Raw genomic sequence first — 14501 nt, forward strand, 5'->3', positions numbered from 1 at the left:
CTTTAGAAGGGGTTTCTTTGCAGCAATTCGACCATGAGGGCCTGATTCACGCAGTCTCCTCTGAACAGTTGATGTTGAGATGTGTCTGTTACTTGACTGTGAAGCATTTGTTTGGGCTGCAATTTCTGAGGGTGGTAACTCTAATGAACTTCTGCAGCAGTGGTAACTCTGGGTCTTCCTTTCCTGTGGCGGTCCTCATGAGAGCCAGTTTCATCATAGTGCTTGATGGTTTTTGCGACTGCACTTGAAGAAACTTCCAGATTGACATGAAGCTGGTTGAGAGAATGCCAAGAGAATACAAAGCTGTCATCAAGGCAAAGGGTGGCTACTTTGAAGAATCTCAAATATAAAATATTTTTTATTTGTTTAACACTTTTTTGGTTACTACATAATTCCATATGTGTTATTTCATAGTTTTGATGTCTTCACTATTATTCTACAATGTAGAAAATAGTAAAAAAATAAAGAAAAACCCTTGAATGACTAGGTGTATCCAAACTGTTGACTGGTACTGTACATATACCTCAATTACCTCATACCCATGCATATTGATTCGGTACTGGTACCCAATTTATATAGCCAAGTTATCATTACCCATTGTGTATTTATTATTACTTTTATTATGCGTTTTACTTTTCTAATATTTCGCTATTTTCTTTCTCTCTGCATTGTTGGAAACGGCCCATAAGTAAGCATTTCATTGTTAGTCTAGACTTATTGTTTGCAAAGCGTGATTAATATAATTTGATTTGATTGGTTAGTTGGTGATGAATAAAGTATTGACCATGGTGTAAGGTATACAGGCACTGAGACTTTTAGCCTAAAGCCGATATGGACCAATGTACCTCCACAATAATTGAATAGTGGCCTATACCCCAAACTATTTAGGGGGGTATGTTTTAAGAGTGCATGATGTTAATCTGAATTTGAGGAAAATATTTTCTACCCTTTGGTGTTCTCTGAAAGGGCTATTCTTGTGAGATGACTCGGAAAACTCTTTGCCCTTCTCACTCACCGAAGAATAGAATTGTTCCAAAGGAAGTTATTCCAATGACGTATAGGACTACCACTTTAGGGTCCGAGCACTTCTTCGTTGGGGACGCTCGAGCGTTTCCCATCTCTTACATGGATGAACTTTCAAAACACAGTGTAGGCCATATGTATATAGAATAGCTTTTTTGTGCTAAATACGTAAATAAAGATGACAAACGTATTTTAAACTACTCGACACTGTTTTATTGACCACTGCGATCATCACAAATACACTATACGTATTTTGTTGCATCTGATCAATTCAAAATAAAGCTAAATCACAGAAAAGTCATCACAAAACACACTACACTCATTACCTAAGATTGACTTTTCCTGATAAGAGGTTGTGCTGAAAAATAATTCACAACATTTCACTGATTCACATGTAGGCTATTGCAATATATTGTTTTAATAGTACGTATACTTGCTATTGTTACTGTCACTTGTGAGATTAAAAAATAAATAAATTACCCTACCATTCTTTTTCAGAGAATAAATAAAACTATTGTGCATGTAGATCTATTGACATTCAAATTCATTGATAATGTCCATTATTGTTGTCAAAAATGTTTTTTAAAAAAATGTAACAATTTCTATCATAAATAAATTAACCCTGATAACCGTAATAATGCATTGATATCTACAGTAATCCATGCTATGTAACATGCAATCGTGAATAACTGTGGACTGAGAGGAAAACCCCGTTTACGCACAAGAACACTACGAGGAACAAATATATAAAAAATAATATGTATTTTTTATAAATAATCCGTTGTTTTTTCTTCCTATTTGTTAGATATTATTGTTTGTCTATAACCTTGTAATATCCTGGTTTCTTTCGACTACGGACACTCGAGAGAGTTCCTCCGAAGCTGGCACAGTGTTGGAGACCACCGCACGCTGGAGAGTGCTGGCTGTTGTTGACGCTGTGTTGGACCCGGAGATAACGCTAGTGTTGGAGGAGGATCTCACTTTCGTGTTGGGTAGCCTATGGTCTTTTTTCCACTTCATCCTTCGGTTCTGAAACCAAATTTTGATCTGGCGCTCGGAGAGAACCAGGGTGTGGGCAATCTCGATGCGTCTTCGCCGAGTTAGGTAGCGGTTATAGTGAAACTCCTTCTCCAGTTCTAAGACCTGCTGGCGAGTGTAAGCTGTTCTGGACCGCTTTGCGTCTGCTCCATTGTAATTGGGATTCGCTGAGAGGTTTGGAGAGGTAAATAGAAAAGAGAGGAGAAAGGAAATGAAAAGCAGAAGGAAAAGGAGTGAAGCAAGACTGGCGTAAATTGAAATATGAAAAGAAATAGCGCGGAAAATTGAGAGTGGAATCACTTTTATCTAGACCCAAATCAAATATTTCACAGTCAGGGACTCGACTCATGGTCTATATAATGGGTAGCACTTTCTCCACAGCGAGGGAGCAGCTGAATTATTTATTCAACATTACAAATAAAAAAAATATTCTTATCCCTCTTTTTCTCTCTCACTCTCTCCTCCCTCTGACACATAGCCCACATAACACAAAAAGCCACATGGCAATACGGTTGTCCAGACTAGTCCCTCCGCTATAAAATTTATGGCGGGTGTAATTGCCAATGCTGACTCGTAAATCCTCCTCATATGTGCCATTTCAAAGGGGCTGCTCTCTCACAACGTACGTAGCACGAGCCGGTTATAGGCAGGCGATGTAGGTAAAATAATGGTGAAATAGTGGAAGAGAGGGCGCGAGAGGGAGGGAGGGCGAGTTATTAGAATAACTACACAGATTGCCTACCCGTACTGACGTGGATTTTCTTCATCCATGGGTACACTACAGGCTGCTTAGACGAGGTAGAGCTGATGGGATGCTCCGGGGTGGCTTGGATGCAGGTAGGCGGCGCAGTCGGTGGGGTCGTAGGGGATGTGGGTAACGGTGGCAAGGGCTCACGTGGAGCTGTCTGTGCCTTCCCCGCGAGAAGATTCCCCGAGTGTGTAAGCCCATGGCCAGTCTGGGGCTCGGGCTCGGGGATGCTTACACAGTTATACGGGCGCTCCTGGTAGGTCACTCGCGGAGGATACAACTCCTGGTGGTGATGCTGGTAGACAGTGTCTCTCATGCGGCTGTAGTATTCAGGGCTGTGTTCTGGGATGTAGCTATTTTGTGAATATTCCTCACAAGGAGGAAATTTCGGATCGATGTAGTTAGAGTCCATCAAATACGAGCTCATGATCATTAATTTCTGGAGTGAAAAATTATTTTTCTACCTTTGTCGTTTTTCTGGTCCATAAAGCCCTCCTACTAGCAAGCGACCCTGTAAAGTTACTTTAACCACGTGACACAGCAGTCCAATGGCAGCTGGCGAGGTAGTTCCCGGATAGGGAACCAAATATTTATTATAATATTTTTGTACTCTTTGTATAGGTGTGACAGTTTTCTCGAGGTTATGCCTCTTCGATGAAGATCCATATCAAATTACTGAATAGGGCAGAAAGAGGCGAAGGTCAGTGGGATGTTGTGTGGGTATGCGGGCATAGATACATCTCAGGCTGGGACTGAGGCTGAGCAAAGGTATTATGACATGGATAGGAAAACACAAAAACAAACAGAACAATGTGGCAATGGAGTAATGTGATGTGAACTATGCAGTTAGGCACATATAAACCACTCAATTCCTAAACCATTACAGCAGAACGTAGTCAAACTCATAACCCAATGGCTAACACTGATTGAGTTAAGAAACAGGACCACATTCTTACCATAACACACTAAACGTCTAATTAATTAGGCATTATTGATCATCGACAAGCCAATCCGTTGGAGACCGGAACGCAAATGGATAATTCAACAATTTGTAAATTAACACATTCTAAACCAATGAAGATGGTGCTACTACCAGTACTAGGCCACTAATAGATAATAGCAGGCCTACTGCTAATGCTACTCACGATATGAATAGGCTAATAATGATAATAGTATGCGTAATATACTATTAGACCCTTACTGCACTGTTGGGAATGAACTCGTAAGTAAGCATTTCACTGTAAAGTATACATTTACATTTACATTTAAGTCATTTAGCAGACGCTCTTATCCAGAGCGACTTACAAATTGGTGCGTTCACCTTAAGACATCCAGTGGAACAGCCACTTTACAATAGTGCATCTAAATCTTTTAAGGGGGGGGGGGGGTGAGAAGGATTACTTTATCCTATCCTAGGTATTCCTGAAAGAGGTGGGGTTTCAGGTGTCTCCGGAAGGTGGTGATTGACTCCGCTGTCCTGGCGTCGTGAGGGAGTTTGTTCCACCATTGGGGGGCCAGAGCAGCGAACAGTTTTGACTGGGCTGCGCGGGAACTGTACTTCCTCAGTGGTAGGGAGGCGAGCAGGCCAGAGGTGGATGAACGCAGTGCCCTTGTTTGGGTGTAGGGCCTGATCAGAGCCTGGTATACACCTGTTGTATTCTGCGCATGTGACCAATAACATTTGATTTAGGCTATTGTAGGCTTGTTATAACAACAACCATATTGTGATTGCAATGTTTTACCATCTTGTGAAGACCGAAGACAGAATAGTCTAGCATTAGTCTAGCATTAGGTCGTGGTAGGGTGTTAATAGTAGGAGTAGCCTACATGGCAGCTGTCCTTGCAATAGACTAGCAGTTATTGTTTATCTAATGACCCTATGAGTGATAATGGCCTGGCGGGTTACAGACGGAATCCCCCTCACAGTTCTATATCAGAGCGACTGAGAGCTGAACCTCCAGGTTAACTGTCTCTACTTCCTAAATAATAGGCGTCATTGCTGTGTCAGATTTTATCGGATAAAAATAAAAACGACACATAAAAGTTAGCATGGCTTATTTATTAGAATCGCGCGCCCGCCCGTTGATGTTGAAGGCCCCTGGTTAAATGTTGTCTGAGTTTTATTGGGCTGTAAAAAGCAGTAAATCAATAGCTTCAAATGATCCCCGCTTGCACGCGTGCTTTACGATTTCTTAGATCATTCTTCTCTCTCTATCCTGCTCCCTCCCCCCTCTCTATTTGCAGCACCATCTCATTCTCCTTCTCCATCTTCAAAAGGTTCGAATTTTGCTCACATCCATTGAAGCATTATCAAATGTTCTTGACGGACGTTGTACTTGACACAGCTGAGGTATTGAAATCGCCCATGTATTCCCGTAGAGGCGAATTTGCGGTTGTGTAATTGTTAACACAAATTCGGTTCTACAGGGTGCATATAGACGACTTGAACTGCATTGCAATGCTGCGAGCTGTGATTGTGAAACCGAGAAAATAATATATAAATCCCACTCAGAATAATAAGTAGCCTAGGCCAATGGCATGAGGGCATTGTCATCCAGGAGGAGATATAGGCCTATTCGGCTTGTAAACTTTCTTACAGACTATAGGTTGTGAAGTGTCAATACGCACAACAAAACACATAGTGATCTATATCTTATAGTATAGGCTATTAATGGGTGCACATAATACTATAATGTAAGTTGTAGTAATAATTATATATAATTCAACATTTCTGTCAACATAGCGTTGGAAGTGAATAGTGTTATCTAAACAGGATGGACACAGAAAACCCAAACATTTAAGACATTTCCGTAACACTGTGAGACGCCGTTAGTGTTAACTATTAGACCCATCCCACTCCGCACAACCTGGTTGAATCAACGTTGCAAAGTTATCAACAGCTATTGTTTCAATTCAACCCAGGGTTCAACTAAAAATAGACAATATATATTAGGCCTAGGGTTTAAAGCTTTGGTTGATTTCAAATGTAATCTTCAAGTTAATCATAAAAATGCTGGATTTAAGTCTCCATCACAACCACAGATCAAAGTTAAAGAATAGGCCTAAATCAAATCAAACTTTATTTAACGTGCATTTAAAGTTTGATTAGATTTAGTCCTATTCTTTACCTTAGATTTTTTTATTGAGATGGAGACATGAATCCAACATGTCAATTATTAATTTGTAGACAAACTGGCATTCAATATCCTTTAAATGTTGATATTTTGTTGTGTTGTCAACCGAACACAATTCAATATTGCTATTGTAATACAGTAAATTGTCTAAAGTTAAGGTTTTCTTACAAACTAATGTACAGTATTTATTCAACCTTAAAATGAGTAACATCCATGGCCACATATTGAGGTTAGCCTACTGTAAAGGCCTTCTTATGTAATCATAGAGAGCTTGAATGTTCAAGATAGCATGCAAAGGTTGCAGCTCAGTGGAGATCTTCACAATTGCTTTAATAATCTGTACAGAATCTCGAACAGCATTGATCACTTGTACTATGTACTTTTAATGTAATCTCAACTGCAATCCAGATCATGTGGTTGTGCTTTTAGATGAAGCACAGTGATAACACATTAAGTTTTTGTATAAATACCAAATATCTGACACGATATTCCCATATGAACTTTGTTGTGCATTTAAATGGTTGACAGCGCAGTGATACCATATTGATACCATACTAAACCAAACATCAGACATTGTTTTTCTATTGGAATTTGGTTGTGCTTTTAGATGGTTGAACGCATAGTGGAAACACATTGAGAATTCATCAAACTTCTGGCTGTCTTTTTGAGTGGGTGAATAAAGGTTGAAATCTCATTGATCAATTGTCTCGACCAAATATTACCCAAATTTCCACGTTGAAATGACGTGCACAGTGGGATAGATTAGTAGATGCAAGACCCTGTGACCTCTGCACTGCTTCTCTCCACCCTCAAATCTTTTGTGGCACAAAATGTATGCCTTTAGCTGAATTTCCTAATATGTTAGGCCTACTCCTGGAATGTATAGGCTTAAGCTACACAAAGGAACCATGAGAAGTAGCTTAAACACACCACAAACAAGTGAATATGCATGCGTAAAACTTACATTTATTGTCTAATGTCTTTCAAAAATTGCACTGAACATAACCTTGCGGGTGTGTACCCCTTCCTAATCATAAATATTCCGTTTGGAAAAACAGAGGACACAAAGCGACCACGTGACAGTAGAGATGAAAAATTACTTTCTATTATCCCCAAGGGTTTATTGTGTTCTTCATTACCATACTGACCTCTGGGTAACCCGAGTGTGGCACACTGAACAAACGAAATAGACTATGCCTATGCAAGACATCAAATAAAGGAACTCCCAGAAAAATACCTTGAATGTAAGCTACACTGAATAAATATAAACCTCAACGAGCAATAAGGATATTAATATGAAGAATAAGAGTAAGCAGCATTTTCAAAAGGAAGAAATTGGCTATAGCCACCCTCTTCTGTTTTGTTTCATATTTGAGAACCTTAGCCTGCTTGATACAAATAGGCTAGTCTAAGAGAGGCCCTTGACTATCTATAAAGTCTTTTCCTATAGGCTTATATGTGGGGGAACAAGACAATCGCTTTATTTACCATCCCCCACAGTCCTCTTTCTCTCTCATACCCTTTCTCGCTGAAGCCACATTTAATATTAACTGGTAGACAGCTTGACCGGCGTTTCACCTCTTGTGTTTGACTCGTTCCAATAGTTCACTGCCAAGGGGTTGATGAAGAATCACCAATTAAATTTGTCTTAAAATCCCATTTAGATCTGTTACCTTATTCAATAACTCAGTATAGGTAGAGATGGAAAGATGAACCCCTTGAGTAAAGAATCTTAAGTTATTTCTATTATGGCAAATGGATGTTTCTTGCATCTATAGAAATCATATGGGCTCTGTTGCAATATGTAGGATTCTTCAACTCACCGCATGCTTTTGGAAAACGTCTTAAAACTACTACTGTCTGCAACCTCCACCCTCTGGTTTATGGGTTTTACGCAGAACAGAGACTATACATTTAGCCATTTCCTGAAATGTTGTGACTTGGTGGTGATACCCACTTGAAAAGTACTTTCAATTGATTGCAGTAATAGATCAATGACATGCTATTTTATCCAATCAAACAGACAACTTTACTGAGCAATGCTGTTGCCATGGCATTCACTGAAAACAGTACTAACAGGTCTGTGAGAGCCGGAATTCTTACTGGTTGGTAGGTGATCAAATACTTATGTCATGCAATAAAATGCAAATTAATGACTTAAAAATCATACAATGTGATTTTCTGTATTTTTGTTTTAGATTCCGTCTCTCACAGTTAAGGTGTACAACAATGACATTTGCAGGTACACTCTTAGAAAAAGAAAATCTGGATAGAACCAAAAATGATTCTATTGCTTGCTTCTCATATGGCACCCCTAAAGGTTTTGTATGAATCCTTTTGTAAGGTTCTTTGATCAGAACCCCAGGGGTTCTTTTTCACTGAACCAAAATTGGTTCCATATTAGAAACTTTGGGTTCCATGTAGGGTTCTATATGGAACAAATTTCCGTTCTACAGTGGGGAGAACAAGTATTTGACACACTGCCGATTTTGCAGGTTTTCCTACTTCCAAAGCATGTAGAGGTCTGTCATTTTTATCATAGGTACACTTCAACTGTGAGAGACGGAATCTAAAACAAAAATCCAGAAAAGCACATTGTATGAATTGTAAGCAATTAATTTGCATTTTATTGAATGACATAAGCATTTGATACATCAGAAAAGCAGAACTTAATATTTGGTACAGACACCTTTGTTTGCAATTACAGAGACCATACGTTTCCTGTAGTTCTTGACCAGGTTTGCACACACTGCAGCAGGGATTTTGGCTCACTCCTCCATACAGACCTTCTCCAGATCCTTCAGGTTTCGGGGCTGTCGCTGGGCAATACAGACTTTCAGCTCCTTCCAAAGATGTTCTATTGGGTTCAGGTCTGGAGACTGGCTAGGCCACTCCAGGACCTTGAGATGCTTCTTACGGAGCCACTGCTTAGATGCCCTGGCTGTGTGTTTCGGGTCGTTGTCATGCTGGAAGACCCAGCCACCACCCATCTTCAATGTTCTTACTGAGGGAAGGAGATTGTTGACCAAGATCTCGCGATACATGGCCCCATCCATCCTCCCCTCAACACGGTGCAGGTGTCCTGCCCCCTTTGTAGAAAAGCATCCCCAAAGAATGATGTTTCCACCTCCATGCTTCACAGTTGGGATGGTGTTCTTGGGGTTGTACTCATCCTTCTTCTTCCTCCAAACATGGCGAGTGGAGTTTAGACCAAAAATCTCTATTTTTGTCACATCAGACCACATGACCTTCTCCCATTCCTCCTCTGGATCATCCAGATGGTCATTGGCAAACTTCAGACAGGCCTGGACATGCGCTGGCTTGATCAGGGGGACCTTGCGTGTGCTGCAGGATTTTAATCCATGACGGCATAGTGTGTTACTAATGGTTTTCTTTGAGACTGTGGTCCCAGCTTTCTTCAGGTCATTGAACAGGTCCTGCCGTGTAGTTCTGGGCTGATCCCTCACCTTCCTCATGAACATTGATGCCCCATGAGGTGAGATCTTGCATGGAGCCCCAGACAGAGGGTGATTGACCGTCATCTTGAACTTCTTCCATTTTCTAATAATTGCACCAACAGTTGTTGCCTTCTCACCAAGCTGCTTGCCTATTGTCCTGTAGCCCATACCAGCCGTGTGCAGGTCTACAATTTTATTCCTGATGTCCTTACACAGCTCTCTGGTCTTGGCCATTGTGGAGAGGTTGGAGTCTGTTTGATTGAGTCTGTGGACAGGTGTCTTTTATACAGGTAACGAGTTTAAACAGGTGCAATTAATAGAGGTAATGAGTGGAGAACAGGAGGGCTTCTTAAGGAAAAACTAACAGGTCTGTGAGAGCTGGAATTCTTACTGGTTGGTAGGTGATCAAATACAATAAAATGCTAATGAATTACTTAAAATTCATACAATGCGATTTTCACAAACAGTTCTCCACAAATCCATGAAACCCGTTTGGCAATCAAATTATGTTAGATGTTAACTGGGAAAAAACAGCCTACATGTGTCTATTGATTGAATTTTGATTATTTAAAAGTTCCTTCACGTACACCACTTGAGATGCACTCAAATAATGAATACTCTGTGCTTGCACAAAAGTTGACCCCAACGTCATTAGTGTGTTTCTGGCCTACCAAGGACTGACGTGTACTCGATATCGATATTGATGAGGAATCTTCAAAGATGATTAGCCTATTTTGTAATCGTTTGTTAAAGCAATAAACTCATTATAATAGTGGGGGAATGGTTTTAATCATTCATAAAACATGCAGCATTGAAATCCTACAGAATTTAAAGCTAACACAATAAAATACAATATTAGGCCTTAAAAAACAAGTTAACCTTCTATAGAAACTAATAAGTTCAGTTAACAAGTGTTTTTAAGTAGAAGTGAAAGTTGAAAGGAGTATTCGGGGTGCAATAGCTGAGTATGATAGCAGACTAGATTATTGATTGTACTGATTTAATAACTGAGGCATAGGCTATTCTCAATGTTGTTAAGGGTTGGATAAGTGAGTAGAGGTGATAATAATTCAGAGGGGAATGGATGAAATATATAGCATGCAGGGTATGTTTATAGCATGCAGGGTATGTTTTTAAAATTAGGAGGACAGATCCGGAGAAATGTGGCCCTGATGGAAACTGTAATATAATGCACATCATTCATTTTAAAGGTTAGTTCTATTGTTATTGTAAAAATGCAGTAAAGACATCATGTTATTAATACACATGTTTGAGCATAGAAGAATTAGAGGTGGTACAACACTGATTTGAGTAACTGGTGGAATTGACATGCACTGACAAGCATCTTTACAGATACATTTTAGTGTGATAATCCTTTATGAATCTGGAATAATGATGAGTGAGAAAGTTACAGAGGGTCAAAGATCATACCCCCAAGTCATGCTAACCTCTCTCCACTACCAGTAACAAGGGAAGTTAGCATGTCTTGGGGGGTATGATTTTTGACCCTCTGTAATTTTTCTCTGGCTGGAGTCTCTGACGATTTTTAGGGCCTTCGTCTGACACTGCCTGGTATAGAGGTCCTTGATTGCAGGGAGCTAATCCTAAGGATGTACTGGGCGGTTCCCACTACCCTCTGTAGCGTCTTGTGGTCGGATGCCAAGCAGTTGCCATACCATAAGGTGATGCAGCCAGTCAAGATGCTCTCAATTGTGCAGCTGTATAACGTTTTGAGGGCCCATGACAAATCTTTTCTGCCTCCTGAGGGGAAAGAGGCATTGTCGTACCCTCTTCATGACTGTGTTGCTGTGTTTGGACCATGATAGATCCTTCACTTCCCATCGATGTGAATGGGGGTGTGCTCGGCCCTCCGTTTCCCGTAGTCCACGATCAGCTCCTTTGTCTTGCTGACATTGAGTGAGAGGTTGTTGTCCTGGCACCACACTGCCAGGTCTCTGAGTTCCTCCCTATAGGCTGTCTCATCGTAATCATCATCATGATTGGCAAACTTAATGATGGTGTTGGAGTCTTGCGCAGCCACGCGGTTGTGGGTGAACAGGGAGTACAGGAGGATAATAATTTTGACAGGTTACCTTGGCGTTCTTGGGCACAGGGATTATGGTGGTCTGCGTGCTACGGGGTGATAGTCATTTAGACAGGTTACTTTGGCGTTCTTGGGCACAGGAACTATGGTGGTATGCTTGAAACATGTAGGTATTACAAACTGGGTCAGGAAGAGGTTAAAAATGTCAGTAAAGACATTTGCCAGTTGGTCAGCAGATTCTCTGAGTATGCGTCTTTGTAAGCCGTCTGACCTTATGGCCTTGTGAATGTTAAAGGGAAATATTGAACATTGTCCACTTCATATTCATCTCCAGCACCACCCCAACATCAACATACAGTGGGGCAAAAAAGTATTTAGTCAGCCACCAATTGTGCAAGTTCTCCCACTTAAAAAGATTAGAGAGGCCTGTAATTTTCATCATAGGTACACTTCAACTATGACAGAGAAAATGAGAAAGAAAAATCCAGAAAATCACATCGTAGGATTTTTAATGAATTTATTTCCAAATTATGGTGGAAAATAAGTATTTGGTCACCTACAATCAAGCAAGATTTCTGGCTCTCACAGACCTGTAACTTCTTCTTTAAGAGGCTCCTCTGTCCTCCGGTTGTTACCTGTATTAATGGCACCTGTTTGAACTTGTTATCAGTATAAAAGACACCTGTCCACAACCTCAAACAGTCACACTCCAAACTCTACTATGGCCAAGACCAAAGAGCTGTCAAAGGACACCAGAAACAAAATTGTAGACCTGCACCAGGCTGGGAAGACTGAATCTGCAATAGGTAAGCAGCTTGGTTTGAAGAAATCAACTGTGGGAGTAATTATTAGGAAATGGAAGACATACAGACATCTCTCATCTTTTTAAGTGGGAGAACTTGCACAATTGGTGGCTGACTAAATACTTTTTTCCCCCCACTGTATGTTGATGTTTAGGTGGTGCTGGAGATGATGAATATGAATTTGAACAATGTAGAAATTTGCCTTTAACCTGTTTACTCATATCACCTACAGAGAGCATGATCACACAATCATATAGAACACATCACTAGAATACATCATGATAAGCTGTTGACCATACTGTTTACCAAGAGAGTTTATCTATATTTTTTCAGGGGGCTGTAAATTTACCACCACAACCCGATGCTGGCCCTAAGACCGCACTCAACAAGCTGTATATGGCCATAACCAAACAAGAAAATGCTCATCCGTAGGCGGCACTCCCAGTGGCCTGTTATTTTAATGCAGGAAAACTGAAATCCGCCTTACCTCATTTCTACCAGCATGTCACCTGTGCAACTAGAGGCGAAACTCTAGATCACCTTTACTCCACACACAGAGAAGCATACAAAGATCTCCCTCGCACTCGATTTGGCAAATCTGACCATAAATCTATGCTTCTGATTCCTGCTTACAAGCACAAACTCAAACAGGAAGTACCAGTAACGCACTCAATACGGAAATGGTCCGATGAAGCGGATGCTAAGCTACAGGACTTTTTCGCAAGCACAAAGAGGAATATGTTCCGTTACTCATCCAATGGCATTGAGGAATTTAACACATCCGTCACGTCTTCATTAATAAGTACATCGATGACATCGTCCCCACAGTGACCATCCGTACATATCCCAACCAGAAGCCATGGATTACAGGCAACATCCACACTAAGCTAAAGGCTTGAGCTGCTGCTTTCAAGGAACTTAACACTAACCTGGACGCTTATAAAAAACATATGCTACGCCCTCTGACGAACCATCAGACATGTTTCAATTATACCACACTATTGCATGCCTAACATGACCATATTACACCCCTGCGGAACCTCATAACAAACTCAACTTTAACTTTTAGAGTCAAGATCATTTCAAATTTGAGCGTCATCCCCTTCTATGATAACCCCAATGATTCAGGTAAATTTGAGAGAGAGATAAAGGAAAGCAGCAGTGATTATGACCATTGAAGATAGAGACTGGGCACAACATCTCCAATACACTTCCATATAAATTCACTCACCGAGTCAGCATATAGGTCAATGTTATTCTCTGAGGCTGACCAGAACATATCCCAGTCCGCGTGATCAAAACAATCTTGAAAGGTGGATTCCAATTGGTCAGACCAGCATTGAATGGTTCTAGTCACTTGTACATCCTGTTTGAGTTTCTGCCTATAAGACGGTAGGAGCAAGATGCCACCCTCACTTCGGCAAATCCGAACACAACGCCATCTTGCTCCTACCGTCTTATAGGCAGAAACTCAAACAGGATGCACCAGTGATGAGAACCATTTCTTAACCAGAAGCCATGGATGGATGGTGGCATTCGTGCAAAACTGAAAGCACGAACCACCGCATTTATAACCATGGAAAGAGGTCTGGGAATATGGCTGAATATAAACAGTGTAGTTATTCCCTCCGCAAGGCAATCAAACAAGTGAAATGCTGGTACAGGGACAAAGTGAAGTCGCAATTCAATGGCTCAGACACGAGACATATGTGGCAGGGTCTACAGGAAATCACGGACTACAAAAAGAAAATCAGCCACATCATGCACACCGACGTCACGCTTCCAGACAAACTACACACCTTCTTTGCCAGCTTTGAGGATACTACAGTGCCACCATCCCGGCCCGCTAACAACAACTGTGCCCCCACCCTCCTCCTTCTCTGTGGCCGACGTGAGTAAAACATTTAAACGTGTTAAACCCTCGCAAGATTGCTGGCCCACACGGCATCCTCAGATCATGCGCAGACCAGCTGGCTGGTGTGTTTATGGACATATTCAATCGCTCCCTATCCCAGTCTGCTGTACCCAGGAAGGCAAAGATAACTGAACTAAATGATTACCGCCCCGTAGCACTCACTTTTGTCATCATGAAGTGCTTTGCAAGACTAGTCAAGGATAACATCACCTGCACCTTACCGGCCACTTCAGTTTGCATACCGCCCTAACAGGTCCACAGACTATACAATCGCCATCACACTGCACACTGCCCTATCCCATCTGGACAAGAGGAATACCTATGTAAGAATGCTGTTC

At 41.1% G+C, this 14501-nt stretch overlaps 1 protein-coding gene across 1 annotated transcript; it reads right to left on the reverse strand.

Annotated features, from left to right (window-relative positions):
* Positions 1–1226: 1226 nt before the first annotated feature.
* On the reverse strand, positions 1227–3264 carry LOC115143693 (homeobox protein Hox-C4a-like). Its single transcript, XM_029684165.1, has 2 exons — positions 2804–3264; positions 1227–2228 (listed from the first exon to the last, which is right to left on the reverse strand). The coding sequence occupies exons 1-2, from the start codon at positions 3240–3242 to the stop codon at positions 1843–1845; spliced, it is 825 nt and encodes a 274-aa protein (XP_029540025.1). The 5' UTR covers positions 3243–3264; the 3' UTR covers positions 1227–1842.
* Positions 3265–14501: the final 11237 nt, after the last annotated feature.

The sequence above is a fragment of the Oncorhynchus nerka genome, linkage group LG15 (assembly GCF_034236695.1).
Source record: "Oncorhynchus nerka isolate Pitt River linkage group LG15, Oner_Uvic_2.0, whole genome shotgun sequence".
NCBI lineage: Eukaryota > Metazoa > Chordata > Actinopteri > Salmoniformes > Salmonidae > Oncorhynchus > Oncorhynchus nerka.